Here is a 16,585-nt window from a genome sequence, read left to right on the forward strand (position 1 = left end):
AACAATTCTGCAGAGAAATTAAATAGCATGTCATAGACAGTATGGAGGTAGCCACTTTAGATTTTGTGTTCAAAGGATATCTAAAATGGTGACATTTTAACTTTCTAAATGACAGAAGGGGCATAAATGTGCAAAACAGGGTGAAGAACACTCCAGGCAGAGGGAATAGCTTATGCAAAGGTCTTGGGAAGAAAACAAAACTCAGTGCATTTGAGGAAAAAGATTGTTGTGGCTGCAATATGGTGGGCAAAGGGGAAAAATGAGGCAAGGGTCAGATAATGTGGGGCATTTTGGGCTTGAGCATTATGCCAGGGGACTGGAGAGCTTTTGTATGATGTTATGCTTGGAGGTGAAATGATTCGGTGTGCATTTTTTGGCCACACCCATGGCATGTAGGAGTTCCTGGGCCAGGTTCGAGCCTGCACCACAGCAGCAACCCAAGCTGCTACAGAAGTGACAACGCCAGATTCTTAACCCACTGCGCCACCAGAGAATTTTTCAGTGTGCTTTTTTTTTTTTTTTTTTAGGGCTGAACCTGCAGTATATGGAAGTTCCCAGGCTAGGGGTGGAATTGGAGCTGCAGCTGAGGCCTGTGCCACAGCCACAGCAACACTGGATCCGAGCTGCATCTGTGACCTATGCTGCAGCTTGTGGCAATGCCAGATCCTTAACCCACTGAGTGAAGCCAGGGATCGAACCTGCACCCTCATGGAGACTATGTTGGGTTCTTAACCCGCTGAGTCACCACAGGAGCTCCTCAGTGTGCATTGTTAAGTGCTCACTGCCTACTGTTTGCAGACCGGACTATGGTCCAGACTAAGTCTTTCTCCATGTGTGAAAGCAAGAAGACTATGGGAGGAGTTCCTGCTGTGGCATAGTGAATTAAGGATCCCGAATTTCCACAGCTGTGGGTTAGGTTGCAGCAGCAGTTTGTATTCCATCCCTGGCCTGGGAACTTCCATATGCCACGGGTGTGGCCAAAAACATTTAAAAGAAGAAGCAGGAGGAGGAGGGGGAGGAGGAGGGGAAGGAGGAGTAGAATAAGACGACAGCTGTGGGGGAGGCCAGAGTAGGAGGACAATCCAGGAGAGATGAACTAAGGTAATGGTGGTATCAGTGGAAAGAACAGGGAGTGGATCCAGGCAGAGTATGGAGGAGAAGTCAAAGAGAGCTGAATAAAACATGATGGCTGTAGAATGAAGAAAATATTTGCAAATCATATGTCTGATAAAATATTTGCAAATCATATGTCTTGTATATAGAGTATATAAAGAATGCTTACAATTGAATAGTAAGACAACACATTTTTTTTTAATGGACAGAAGAATTAACTGGATATTTTACCAAAGATACATGGGCGGCAAATAAGCACATGAAAAAATGCTCAACATCAGTAGTCATTAAGGACACACAAACTAAAACCACAATGAAATAATACCATACATCTACTAGGAAGGCTAAATGAAAAAGACTTTACCAAGTGTTGGCAGTTATATGGAGCAACTGGAATGTTCCTAAGATGCTGACAGGAATGTAAAACGATACAACTACTTTGGAAAACATTTTGGCATTTTCCTAAAAATTTAAGTACATACCTACCATATAACCTAGGCTTTCCATTTTTAGATATTTTGCAAAATAAATGTGAAAGTATGTGTCTTCACAAAGACATGTACTTGAATGCGTCTTGCTGCTTAATTTGTAATAGCCACAAACGAAAAACAATAAAAATGACCTTAATAAGAGAATGAATAAATAGAGGGTCGCATACAATGGAATACCACTTGGCAGTAAGAAGGAATGAGCTAAGTAACATAAAGTAAACATACTCCTCCCTATCTCTCCTGCTAAATGCAATAATAAAACCTGGACAAAATACATGGGAGGTTTTGAAGAGTAAATAGTAGCAGGCGAATGGGAAAGAAAATCACCTCAGTATTTCCTAGGCCAGACCCAAACAGCCTGAAACCTGAAAGTGGGCAGCTGGGTCAGAAATGGTGAAAACTATAGGAGAAGTCTCCTAATTCTCATTTGAAGAATGGGAAAGGCACTCTTCATGCTCAGAAAGGGTGAGGAAATACACCTTTTAAAAATGTTCTCTATTCTCTCATGCCCCAGCCTCCTAACATTCCTGCTGCAGTGACATATGAGGCCTGCAGTCACCTAAAACTCTAAAGGAGAGACACCTTTCTGATTGGAGGAATCTCAAGAGATTGGGACAAATTTAAGAGTTCCCTTGCGGCACAGCAGGTTAAGGATCTGGCATTGTCACTGCAGCAACTTGGGTTGCTGCTGTGGTGAGGGCTCCATCCCTGGCCCAGAAACTTCTATAAGCTGCAGGTGCAGCCAAAAAGAGAGAGAGAGAGGAATTGGGACAAATCTAATTGCTCTCCTCTTTCACTAACTCTTTTTCACTTTCTCTAACCTTTTGCCTCTTAGCGCTGAGTGAGGGCACAACAAAGCAAAGTAACTAAAATGCTGGCATTTTGGCTAAAGAACCACAAAGAGAAGCCCCAGAGAACCCAAGAATACTAGGGAGATTGTGGAGAAGGCAGAACTCTGGAAACTGACTCCATAAAGTTGTTGATGAACTCCTGGGATCACCCTCAAGATGAGCATGCACCGATTTGATCCTAAACACTGTACCAAAGACTGGAGAACTAAATTAAAGAATAAACCACCACCTCTTCTCAGACTGACCACTGGAGGGTGCACATACAGGACAAACCTAAGCAGCACTGAAATGCTTTGTATAGCACAGGGAACTATATCTAATCTCTTGTGACAGAACATGATGGAAGATACTGTGAGAAAAAGATGTGTATGTGTGTGAGAGAGAGAGAGAGACTGGGTCATTTTGCTGTACAGCAGAAACTGACACAACATTGTAAATCAACTATAATTCAAAAAAATTTTTAAACACTAAAACAATAAAAAAAAAAAAAAAAGAGAAAAGAAAATCGAACTAACATTGAAACCACAATGCACAGAAGGCTGGTCAGAATTTGTGTCCTGGGCCCAACAGAGTCCATTGCTTGCTAAAATACAAATATCAACATTCTCCATAGTATTCAGACAAGGGTCTAATAAAGTCTAATAAAGTTCAAATGTCCAGGATTAAAACAAAATATCTGGACAAAACTTTCTTAAAAGGGACACATGCACCCGCATGTTCATTGCAGCACTATTCACCATAGCCAAGACATGGAAACAACCCAAATGTCCATCGACAGGTGATTGGATTAGGATGATGTGGTATATATACACAATGGAATACTACTCAGCCATAAAAAAGGATGACATAATGCCATTTGCAGCAACATGGATGGAACTAGAGACTCTCATACTGAGTAAAGTAAGTCAGAAAGAGAAAGACAAATACCATATGATAGCACTTATATCTGGAATCTAATATACGGCACAAATGAAACTTTCCACAGAAGTGAAAATCATGGACTTGCAGAGTAGACTTGTGGTTGCCAAGGGGGAGGAGGGAGTGGGATGGATTGAGAGCTTGGGCTTAATAGATGCAAACTATTGCTTTTGGAATGGGTTAGCAATGATATCCTGTTGTGTGGCACTGAGAACTATGTCTAGTCACTTATGATGGAGCATGATAATGGGTGAAAAAAGAATGTATACGTGTATGTGTAATTGGGCCACCATACTTTATAGTAGAAAAAAATTGTATTGGGGAAATAACAATAAAAAAATTTAAAAAAACAACAAAATTACTTGGCATACGAAAAATCTCAACTTGTATCATAAAAGATGATCAAAAGAGGCCAACAGTGAGATATTGAAATAAGTGATAAAGATTTTAAAGCACTGTAATGAAAATAAATGCTCCAAAAAGTAGAGGCAATCACTTTCGAAACGAATGGAAAGATAGAAAGTCTTAACAAATAAATAGAAGATGAATAGAGGAACGAAAATTTTAGGACTTAAAAATATAAGAGTTCCCTTCCTGGCTCAGCGGTTAACAAACCTGATTAGGATCATGAGGATGTGGGTTTGATCCCTCGCCTAGCTTAGTGGGTTAAGGATCCGGCATTGTCATGTGCTATGGAGTAGGTTGCAAATGCAGCTCTGATCCTATGTTTCTGTGCTTGTGGCATAATCTGGCAGCTGTAGCTCTGATTCGACCCCTAGACTTGGAACTTCCATATGCTGCATGTGTGGGCCTAAGAAGTAAACATATATATATATATATATGAACAAAATTTTAAATACTCACTAGAGGGAGTTCCCGTGGTGGCACAGGGGAAATGAATCTGATTAGGAGCCATGAGGTTGCTAGTTCAATCCCTGGCCTTGCTGAGTGGATTAGGGATCCGGCATTGCCATGAGCTGTGGTATAGGTTGCAGACGTGGCTCAGATCTGGAGTTGCTGTGGCTGTGGTGTAGGCTGGCAGCTATAGCTCTGATTAGATCCCTAGACTGGGAACCTCCATATGCCTCGGGTGCAACCCTATAAAGACAAAAGACCAAAAAAAAAAAAAATACTCACTAGAGAAGCTCAATAATAGCATAGAGGTAACAGAGGAGTCAGTCAGTAAGTAAACTTGAAGATAAGCCAATACAAATGATCCAATCTGATTTACACTGAAAAAAGAATGAATAGAGCCTCAAAGACAATACCAGAAAATCTAACATTTATGTCATTGGAGTTCCATAAGGAGAGGAGAAAGAATGCGGTGAAGATAAAAAATTTGAAGAAATAATGACTGAAAAATTCCAAAATTTGGCAAATGACACAGGTTTACAGATTCAAAAATCTCAGCAAGCCCCAAAGATAAACCAAAGAGATTCATGCCTACATGCATTGTTAATGAAACTGTTGAAAACAGTAACACACACACACACACAACACACACATGTGTATATTTCACTATGTATTTCATTATATATTATACACATGTGTGCATGAATATATAAAATATACATATTTTAAATATATGGATATGCATATTTCACTACACATACACATAGATAAATAAATAGATATAAATATATCTGCCAGAAGAAAAAATCTCATTGTGGAGAACTCGGAGGAAGTAAAATCACATCTTTTTTTTCTTGGCTGCACCTGTGGCTAAGGCTGTTCCTGAGCCAGGGATCAAATCTGAGAGCCACATCTGTAACCTATGCCACAGCTGTGACCTACACCATAGCTGCAGCAAAGCCAATCCATAATCCACTGCACCAGACTAGGGATCAAACTGCAATACCACAGAGACAGGCTACATCATTAGCACACTGAGTCACAGTGGGAACTCTGGGAATCGCCTATTTAAAGTATAAGAGGAGGAGTTCCCTTGTAGTGCAGTGGGTTAAGGATCTGGTATTGTCACTGCAGGGGTTCAGGTCACTGCTGTGGTGTGGGTTCAGTCCCTGGGCTGGGAACTCCCACTTGCCACATGCAGGCTAAAAAGCTTTTTTAAATTAAAAAAATAACATATAAGAAGAAAATAATCATCAACCCACAATTCTGTATCCAATAAAAATATCCTTCAGGAGTGAAAGTGAAATAAAAAATTCTCTGATGAAGAAAATGTAAGAGAATTTCTTGACAGGAGACTTGTTCTAAAATAATTTCCAAAAGAATTCCTTCAGACAGAAGGGAAATGATACTAAAAGTTAACTTGGAGTATCAGGAACAAAGGAGGACCAACAGAATGGGAAAATCTGGGTTAATTTAACATTCTATTCTGCTCTTGAGTTCTTTAGAATGTATTTTATGGTTAAAACAAAAATTATAAACTTTTCTCATGGTGTTTCAGTGTATGTGTATGTAATATGTAAGAAAATTATAATAGAAAGAGGGGAGAGTAAAGGAACCTATATAATGCTAAGTTTTACATTCTGTTTAAAATGGTAACATATATTCTAAGCTGACCTGAAAAGGAAATATGTATACTGTAATCCCTAGAGCAACCACTAAAAAAAGGGAGGTAGTTGAAAACACAATAGATGCATTTAAATGCAATGCTAAATAAAGTTCAAACAACCAAAAAATACTCAGGATAAAGGGAAAAGAGGGAGAGAAAACAGAAAAAAAAAAAATCCCTGGACATAAATCCAACCACATCAATAAATATGTTAAATGTAAATGGTTTAGGAGTGATGTCAGCAAAATGGTGGAGTTGGGAACTCCAAAATCCCATTCCTACACAGAAGCAGTAAATAAATTGGGGAAACTATCAGAATCAACTTTATTGGAACTCTGAATACTTATCAAAAGTGTACAGCAACCAGAGAAATGCTTAATCAAGAAAACCAAAACAAAGCAAAATGCTGAATCCTGGTAGGAGAATTTTGTGGAAAGGCCCAATCCCCTTTCCTAAGCTTTGTGAGAGCCTTTTAAAACAATATCCTGCATTCCCAGTGTAGGTTCTTAGTACCAGAGGAAGCAGAGTAGACTTTATTCTCAAGGAATTGTGGTTGTTTGTTTCGACCTATCTTTTCAAATACACATGGAACATTCTCAAGGGTAGATCATATGATACAACATAAAACAAGTCTTAGCAAATTTAAGAAAATTGAAATCATACCAACAATCTTTTTGACCATAATGGTATAAAACTAAAAATCAACAACACAAGAACAGCTGTAGATTCTACAAATTGTGGAAACTAAACAGCACACTCCTGAACAACAAATGGGTCAAAGAAGAAATCAAAAGAGAAATCACAGAGTATATCAAAACAAATGAAAATAGAAATACAACCTCCCCAGATCTATGGAATACTGCAAAAGCTGTTCTGAGAAGGAAGTTTATAGTGATAAATGTTTCTATTAATAAATTAGAGGAGTTCCCTTGTGGCTCAGCAGTTTAAGGATCTGGTGTTATCACTGCAGTGGCTTGGGTCACTGCTGTGGTGTAGGTTTGATCCCTGGCCTGGAAACTTCCACATGCTGCAAGTGCAACCAAAAAAAGAAATTAGATCACAAATTAAAAAACCTAGTTTTTTACCTCCAGAAACTAGAAAAAGAAGAGCAAATTAATCCTGAAGTTAGCAGAAGGAAGGAAATAATAAAGATCAGAGTAGAAATAAATGAAATAGAGACTAGGAGAACAATAGTAAAGATCAGTGAAGCTAAGAGCTGCTTTTTTGAAAGGGTAAACAAAATTGACAAATCTTTAGAGAGACTAGCAGAAAAAAAGAGAAAGGCTCAAATAAATAAATTCAAAAATGAAATAAAATTAAAAAAACTGACACTACATAAACACAGATCATAAGAGACTACTATGAACAATTAAACACCAATAAATTAGATAACCTAGAAAAATGGATAATTTTTTGGAATAATACAACCTACCAAGACTGAATCAAGAAGAAACAGCAAGTCTGAATAAGCCAGTAATAAATAAGGAGGCTGAATGAGTAATCAAAAACCTCCCAATACAGAAAACTCTGGAGCAAGATGGCTTCACGGGAGAATTCTACTGAACATTTAAAGAAGAGTTAATGCCAGTCCTTCTCCAGCTCTTCTCAAAAATCAAAGAGGAGAGAATACTTCCAAACTTATTCTACGGAGCCAGCATTACCTGGTACCAAAGTTAAATAAGCACACTACAAGAAAAGAAAATTATAGACAAGTATCTCTGATGAACAGAGATGTAAAAATTCTAGACGAAATATTAGCAAACTGAGTTGAAGAATTCATTAGAAAGATTATATACCATGGCCAAGTAGGATTTATCTTATAGGATGTGAGGATGGTTCAACAAATGCAACTCAATAAATGTGATATACCACATTAATATAGTGAAAGAAAAAACCATGTGATCATTTCAATAGATGCAGAAAAGGCATTTGACAAAAGTAACATCCCTTCCTGATAAAACCCTCAATAGATTGGGTATAGAAAGAACATACCTCAGTGTAATTAAGACCATATACAACCAGCCCACAGCTAACATTATACTAAGTGGCAAAAAATTGAAAGCCTTTCCTTTAACATAAGGACCAATATAAGGGTGCCCACTCTCATCACTCTTACTCAACATAGTACTGGAATTACTAACTGGAGTAGTCAGGCAAAATAAAGTGAGAAAAGGCATCCAAACTGGAAAGGAAGAAGCACAATTTTTGCTATTTGCTAATTACATGATCTTATATATTGAAAATCCCAAAGACTCTAAAAAAACCTGTCGGATCCAATCAATGAATTTAGTAAACTTGCAGGATATAAAATCAATGTAGAAATCACTTGCTTTTCTATACACTAACAATGAAACATTTGAAAAGTGAATAAAGAAAACTATCTCATTCACAGTAGCATCAAAACAATAAAATGCTTAGGAATAAATTTAACCAAGGAGGTGAAAGATATGTACCATGAAAAATTATAAGTCTTTGCTGAAAGAAATCTAAGAAGACACAAACAAATGGAAGGACATGCTGTGTTCAAGAACTGGAAGAGTGAATATTGTTAAAATGTCCACGTGACCCAAAGCCATTTATAGATTCAATGCGATCACTATCAAAATTCCAATGGCATTTTTTCACAGAAATAGAAGAAACAATCCTAAAATTTGTGTGGAACCAAAGCAATTATGAGAAATAAGATTAAAACCAGAGGCATAACACTTCTTGGTTTTGAATTATACTGCAAAACTATGGTAATTGAAACATTATGGTACTGACATAAAAATAGACACTTAAACCAATAGAACAGAATAGAGAGTGCAGAGTTAAATTCCCACATATATGGTCAACTAATGTTTGATAAGGGAGCTAGGAATGTACAATAGGGAAGTGATAGACTTTTAAACAAATGGTGTTGGGAAAAAATACCACATGCAGAAAAATGAAATTGGACACCCACTATACACCTCTCACAAAAATTAACTAGAAGTGGATCAAAGACTTAAACATATAACCTGAAGTTATAAAACTCCTGGAAGAAAACAGAGAAGACTCTCTTCAACATTGATCTTGGCAATCATGTTTTATATATGATACCAAAAGCACAAAGAACAAAAGAAAAAAATCAATAAGTGGGGTCTAATCAAACTTTAAAGCTTCGGTACAGCAAAAGAAATAATGAATAAAATGAAAAGACAACCTAAAGAATGGGAGACATTTTTTGCATACCTTTTATCAGATAAGGAGTTAATACCCAGAATTGATAATGAACTCATCTAATTCAATAACAAAGTGAAACAATTGAAAAGTGAGCAAAGAACTAAATAGATACTTTTCCAAAGAAGACATCTAAGTGGCCAACAGATAAATGAAAAGATGCTCAGCATCTCAGTAGTCAGTAGGGAAATGCAAATCAAAACCATACTGAGATTTAACTTCACACCTCTAAGAATGGCTACCATCAAGAAGACTGGAGATAATAAGTGTTGGTGAGGGTATAAAGAGAAAGAAACCTTTGTGCACTGTTTGTGGGATTGTAAACTGATTGATTTAGTACTATTAACAAAGTATGGAGGCTCCTCAAAAAATGAAAAATAGAGGCGTTCCCATCGTGGCTCAGTGGTTAACAAACCTGACTAGCATCCAGGAGGATGTGGGTTCGATCCCTGGCCTTGCTCAGTGGGTTAAGGATCTGGCGTTGCTGTGAGCTGTGGTGTAGGTTGCAGACACGGCTCAGATACCAAGTTGCTGTGGCTCTGGCGTAGGCAGGCAGCTACAGCTCCAGTTTAGCCCCTAGCCTGGGAACCTCCATGTGCCCCACCAGTGTGGCCCTAAAAGACAAAAAGACCAAAAAAATAAAATAAAATAAAAATTAAAAATAGAACTACTATTTGATCCAGCAATCACAGTTTTGAGTATATACCCAAAGGAAGTGATATGATATCAAAAAGATAACTACACTCTCATGTTCATTGCGATATTATTCACAGTACCCAAGATATGGAAACGACCCAAGTTGTTTATGGCAAGTGTCCATCAATGAATGAATTGATAAGAAGATGTGGTATATTTATACAATGTAATGCTATTCAGCTATGAGAAAAAAGAAAATTCTGCCATTTGCAACAATGTGGATGGGCCTTGAGGACAATATGTTAAGTAAGATGAGTTAAACAGAGAAAGACAAGTGCTATATAGTATTTCTTCCACATATGTGGAATTAAAAAAACCTGAACTCGTAAAAGCAGAGAGCACAATGGTGGTTACTGGGGCCTAGCTGGTGAGGGAAAGTAGGGGAATGAGAGAGATGTTGTTTAAGGTTGTAACTTGTAACTAATAGATAAGTAAGTCCTGGAGACCTAATATACAGGCCAGTGATTATGGACAGCAAAACTGTATCATGAGCATTAATCGGCAGAGGCGACAGCTAATGCTACTATGGCAATTATATTGTAATATAAATGTATCAAAGCAATATACTATATACCGTAAATTTATACAATCTTGTGCTTCAAATATAACTCAACAAAAAAAATAAAAATTTTAAAAGTTGCTATAATGCTACAGTAATCAAAATAGTGTGGTATTGACACAAAGATAAATATATATCCATATCCAAATTTATATGTAAATATTTGAAACAGAATTGAGAGTACTAAAATAAACCATTACATTTATTGTCGGTTCTTTTTTTTTTTTTTTTTTTTTTTTTTGCCGCACCTGCAGCATGGGGGAGTTCCCAGGTCAGGGACCAAACCTGAGCCACAGAAGTGATAACACCAAATCCTTAACTGCTAGGCCACCAGGAAATGCCTATCAACTTATTTTTAATAAAAATTCCAGGGCATTTCAGTTGTATTTTCTACAAACGGTGCTAGGACAATTGAATATCTACATGCATGAAGAAGAATTCATATAATTACCTCACATAACACACAAAATTTTGCTCAAAATTTTTCATAGACATAATTGTGAGAGCTAAAGCTCTGAAATATTTAGAAGCAAACATAAGAGAATATCTTTGTGACCTGAGATTAAGCAAAGATTTCTGAACTACGATACCAAAAGTATAATCCATAATGAAAATTTGACAAATTAGACCTCAAAATATAAAACTTTTGCTTTTCAAAAGGCATCATCGAGAATGGCAAAAGTTGGGGAGTTCCCGTCGTGGCGCAGTGGTTAACGAATCCGACTAGGACCCATGAGGTTGCGGGTTCGGTCCCTGCCCTTGCTCAGTGGGTTAAGGACCCGGCGTTGCCGTGAGCTGTGGTGTAGGTTGCAGACACAGCTCGGATCTTGCGTTGCTGTGGCTCTGGCGTAGGCTGGTGGCTACGGCTCCGATTAGACCCCTAGCCTGGGAACCTCCATATGCCGTGGGAGCGGCCCAAAGAAATAGCAAAAAAGACAAAAAAAAAAAAAAAAAAAAAAAAAGAGAGAGACTGGCAAAAGTTAAGCCATAGACTTGAGACTTAAAAATATATGAAAGCCCATATTGGATAAAAGACATATGTCTAAATTACATAAAGAATTGAGAAGGCAGAGAAAAGAAAACAAAAGAAATGAGAAAACAAAAAAAATTTAATGGCAGACTTAAGCCATACATATCAATAATTACATTAAATGCAAATATTTCAACATCATTAACTCTTAGGTAAGTGCAAATTAAAACTATGATGAGATACCACTACACATGTATTAGAATGATTGAAATAAAGAATATTGGCAAGACCAAGTGTTGGTGAGGAGATAGAGCTACTGGAGTTGTCATACATTACAGACGGAAATATAAAATGTACAGCCACTTGGGAAAACAATTTGGCAGTTTCTTAGAAAGTTAAACATACATTTATTATATGATCCTGTGATCCTACTTATACATATTTATATACATATTTATCCCATAAAAATGAAGATGTGGAGTTCCCATCGTGGTGCAGTGGAAACGAATCTGACTAGGAACCATGAGGTTCTGAGTTCAATCCCTGGCCTCGCTCAGCGGGTTAAGGATCCAGTGTTGCTGTGAGCTGTGGTGTAGGTTGCAGACGCAGCTTGGATATGGCATTGCTGTGGCTGTGGTGTAGACTGGCAGCAAGAGCTCTGATTTGACCCCTAGCCTGGGAACCTCCATATGCTGCTGGTGTGGCCCTTTTGACAAACGACAAAAGAAAAAAGACAAAAAAAAAAAAAAAAAAGAAAGAAAAAAGAAAAAGAAGATGTATGTTCACATAAATACCTGTACACTAATGTTTATAGCAGGTCTATTTATAATTGTCAAATATTGGGAGCAACTCAAATATTCAACAAGTGAATGGATAAGGAAATTCATACATCCATGCAATGAAATACTGCTCTTCAAAAGAAAAAGAAAGAAGGGAGGGAGGGGGAAAAGGGAAGGAGGGAAGGGAAAAACAGAGAGAAAGAGAAATAAATGGACACATGATTTAGGTGAATTTCTTAGTCATACTGAGTAAAAGAAGCTGGTCTCAAAAGGCTACATACTGCCTGATTCCATCAATGTGGCATTCTTGAAGAGAAAACTATGTTGATGGAGACCAGATCATAATTTCCCAGAGATTCGGGGTGGAGGAAGCTGGAGACAGCATTGAGGAATTTTTGTTTTGTATTCTGATTCTGGATGTTGGTTATTCAAATCTGTACCCATGTTAAAATTCATAGAGCTATTCACCAAAAATTTTTTTTTACTGTATGTTAATTTAAAAATAAAATAGGGAGTTCCTGTTGTGGCTCAGTGGGCTAAGAACCTGACACTGTGTCCGTGAGGATGCAGGTTCAATCCCTGGCCTCACTTGGTGGGTTAAGTATCTGATGTTGCTGTAAGCTGCAGCATAGTTCACAGATGCGGATCAGATCTGGTGTTGTTGTGGCTAGGGTGTAGGCCTGCAGCTGCAGCTCTGATTCGACTCCCAGCCTAGGAACTTCCATATGCTGCAGTTTCAGCCCTAAAAAAGAAACAACAACAACAAAAAATCAAACAAGGAATAAACTACAGTTGTCCTTTGAACAATGACGGGGTTAAGGATTCTTTCTGATTTCTCCATGCAGTCAAAAATCTGATTATAACTTTTGACTGCCCCGTAACTTGACTACTAATATCCTACTGTTGACTGGAAGCCTACAGTTAACATAAACAGTTGATTAATACATCTTTTCTATATGTATTATACACTGTGTTCTTAGAATAAAGTAACCTAGAAAAAATAAAATGTTATTCAGAAAAGAAAATTTACAGCACATATATGAATTTATTCTTAAAAATTTGCATTAAAGTGGACCCATGCAATTCAAGCCCATGTTTTCAAGGGTCAACTACATTGATACATACAATATGGACAAATATCTGGAATTCCTGTGGTGGCTCAGTGGTTAATGAACCCAACTAGTATCCATGAGGACACGGGTTTGACCCTGACCTTGCTTAGTGGGTTAAGGATCCAGCATTGCCATGAGCTGTGGTGTAGGTCACAGATGCGGCTCGGATCCCACGTTGCTGTAGCTGTGGTGTAGGCCGGCGGCTACAGCTCTGATTCGACCCTAGCCTGGGAACCTCCATGTGCCATGGTTGCGGCCCTAAAAAGACAAAAGACCAAAAAAACAAAACAAACAAACAAACAAAAAAACCCCAAAACAAAAAACACAATATGGACAAATATCAGAATAATTCTGTTGGATCAAAGAAATCAGGCTGAGGATGATCCCATTTTTATAAAATTCTAGAAAATGCAAACTAATCTGTAGTGATAGAAAACAGATCTGGGATTGTCAAGGGGTAGGGAGCCAAAAAAAAAAAAAAAAGTGGAGGAAGGGATTGCTAAGTGGCAGGATGGAATTTTTTGAGGGTAATTGATCTGTTCACTATCTTGATTTTGGTAAGTGTTTCACAGGTGCATACATATCCCAAAGGTAATAAATTGTACACTGTAACTAAGTCCAGTTTCTCCTGTGTTAATTGTACCTCAGTAAAGCTGTAATAGAAAATACACGGGTTGCCCTCAAGGAGCACAGGAGCCAGTGACAAGGAAATAGACAGTTTTGTAACCCAGAGTTACAGGAACAAAAAGTGTGGGAGCCCAAAGCTGGAACACCCCCCCTTACCCCAACCCCCATCCAACTTAGAAATCCTCCTTGTAGCTGGTTACTGCTCATACTGTTTAGACTTTGCATCCACAGCCTGAGCAACAGAAATTACAGGACCAGTTGATGGTAAAGCTGAGCACTCGAGAAAACTCTTCAAAATGCCCTCCTAGTCCTTATCTTTTGTCCTCATGCTGTATCAAAACATACCACCCACAAGCTATGTGACTCTGAGCAAGTTACCTGACCTCTCTAAACCTCACTTTCCTGATCTATGGAAAATGGATAATTAAAGTTCCCACCTGGCAAATAAATGACACCAAGGCCATCAAATAACATATCCCCAACTGACCAAGGATACGTCTGAGAGGATTTTGTTTTATGCATTTGTAAGTGTACACATATATTTACATCATGCATGTATGCATATATTTACAACTGCCACCCCGGGTCAGGACACCATAGTCCTAAGTATGTTTGGGTACCTTCTCATCCCACTAGTTACTTCCTACGTCCAGGAGCGCCCCATTTAAGTTACGGATGGGAATATGAGAACCTCCAAGAGTTCACTGGTGTCAGAGCTGGGGCTCTTGACAACTAGGCCAGTATTGTGACAACAAGTGCAGATTTGAGGAACCAAGGCCAGTGGGCGAACAAGAAAAGTTGTCACTTGGGGGCTGGAGGTGGGAAAGTAGGGAGGTAGTTATGTGGGAAGCTATTTTAAGAGCCACAGATTGCTGCACTAGAGGCAGGATGAGAAGGCGGGAGGAAGTGGAGAATGAGCCGTTACACGCATCATCCCTACATCCATTCTCCTGGGTTTGTTCTTGCTGCCCACTGGGCCCATGATTAGGGTGGGGAGCAAGAAGCTGTGAGACATGGAGTAGTCAAGAGAAGGACTTGAGACAGAGGATGGGTGATCTCCAGATCTTCCAAGCTCAGGGTCCCACCTGACCACTGCTGAGACTCTAATGGCTCGGTCCAAGCCAGAAGACGGAACTCAGTCTGAGAAGGTCTTGGCTCTGTCCGCTCCTGGCGAGTGAGCCACTGCGCTCAGAGTGGGGAAAGCCAGTGCTTCACCTCAGAGGTGGCGACAGTGGGTTTTGGAATTAACATCTATCAGCCACCAGAGGGCAGTGGTGGGGCATGTGAACATCCCAGAACACTGTCCCTCATCCAAGGCACAGTAAACAGAGCTTGGCTTCCTTCAGTCTGAGCTTCCGTGTCAGACGGGCTTCATTTGTTTTCTGATATGGCTTAAGCACCTTAAACTCTTGGGGTCACTATATGTTTAGGGGTTTCACTGGCAGCCCTGCAGCCAGTCACAGAATCTAGCTCGAGTAGGAATTCTTGGGGAAATACCTAGATCAGGCAGTAGGGGGAGCCAGGGAGCTGAGACCCTCGGTTTCCAGGTGAACATGGGAGCTGAGATCACAAAAGGGCTAAGAAAGTGCTCTGTATTAGAAATGAACTGGAATTGGGTGAGAAAAGAAGGGAGCTGGCAAAATGGTACAAGAGGAAGGCAAAATGGAGAAGAGGAAAATCCACCTTAAAGGGGTGGCCACAGGACTTCAAAGACCGGGAACACGGAGTTCCCATCACGCAGCAGTTAACAAACCCGTCTAGGACCCATGAGGATGAGGGTTCAATCCCTGACCTCGCTCACTGGGTTAAGGATCCAGCGTTTCTGTGAACTGTGGTGTAGGTCGCAGACGTGGCTCCGATCTGGCCTTGCTGTGGCTTTGGCGTAGGCCAGCAGCTGATTGGACCCCTAGCCTGGGAACCTCCATATGCCGTGGGTGAGGCCCTAAGACTAGGAACACTAATTCTCAGTTTGAGATTGCCTCTGTCAGGGTCAGCTTTGCTGTGTGACTAGGATTCAGTAGAAAGCGCTGCATTCCAGGAGCAGCACTCATAGAGTATCTGGATGGATCACAGTAAGCAGGAGCAGGGACCCAGTGGTGGTCATGCAAACACAAGGCCCCTGGGACATGCAGCTGCCTTAGCAAAGGCTGCACTTGTTCAGATGAGAGTTGGAGCCTACTCATCCAGGTCTCAGACATTTGAGTTACATGAGAGGGTTCCAGGGCCATGAGGTAGCAGGTAGGGAGAAAGGAGGCAGAGACCCCAGGTCCAGGGAGCCCCCACCACCTGCAGAAATTGTGGAATTCAAAGAGGGAAGAGCTTTTCCAAAAATCAGATATGAATCTCAAGTGCAGGTAAGAAGCTGCAGGGGGTGGGAGAGGACAGAGAAGGAACCCACTAAAAGCCCTGCATAGTGAGATCCCGCCGCCTTCAGCCCATCACCCTGTACCCTGTATCACCTTTCACCCTGTACCCTCTCACCCTGTACCGTGTATCACACACAGACCCAAGTTCAAGCCACCAACGCTAGAGCAATAGGCTTACTTCCTTGGTTAAACATTAATACCCTCATCTGTTTCCACAGAGATGCAGGAGTGTTGAGTTTGTCTGTTTTCTTTTTCTTTTTTTGATTTTGGCTGTGGTGTTCAGAGTCTTGATGTGGGATCCCAGTTTCCAAACCCGGGATCAAACCCAGGCTGTAGCGGTGAAAGCACTGACTCTTAACCACTAGATCACCAGGGAACTCCCAA

General features: G+C 39.7%; 1 protein-coding gene across 3 annotated transcripts in view; it reads left to right on the top strand.

Annotated features, from left to right (window-relative positions):
* The window catches only part of SLC22A5 (solute carrier family 22 member 5), a 186,835-nt gene that overhangs the window by 135,022 nt on the left and 35,228 nt on the right, over window positions 1-16,585 (top strand). Inside the window, exon 12 of one of the 3 annotated variants that reach the window (XM_021085428.1) lies at window positions 2,440-3,220. The exons of the other annotated variants lie outside the window; for them this stretch is intronic. Within the exon in view, the coding sequence (XP_020941087.1) occupies window positions 2,440-2,474 (35 nt within the window). The 3' untranslated portion in view covers window positions 2,475-3,220. Of the gene's footprint in view, window positions 1-2,439; window positions 3,221-16,585 lie in introns of those variants that run through there. 3 annotated transcript variants of the gene reach the window in all.

Source organism: Sus scrofa, chromosome 2 (assembly GCF_000003025.6).
Source record: "Sus scrofa isolate TJ Tabasco breed Duroc chromosome 2, Sscrofa11.1, whole genome shotgun sequence".
Taxonomy (NCBI): Eukaryota; Metazoa; Chordata; class Mammalia; order Artiodactyla; family Suidae; genus Sus; species Sus scrofa.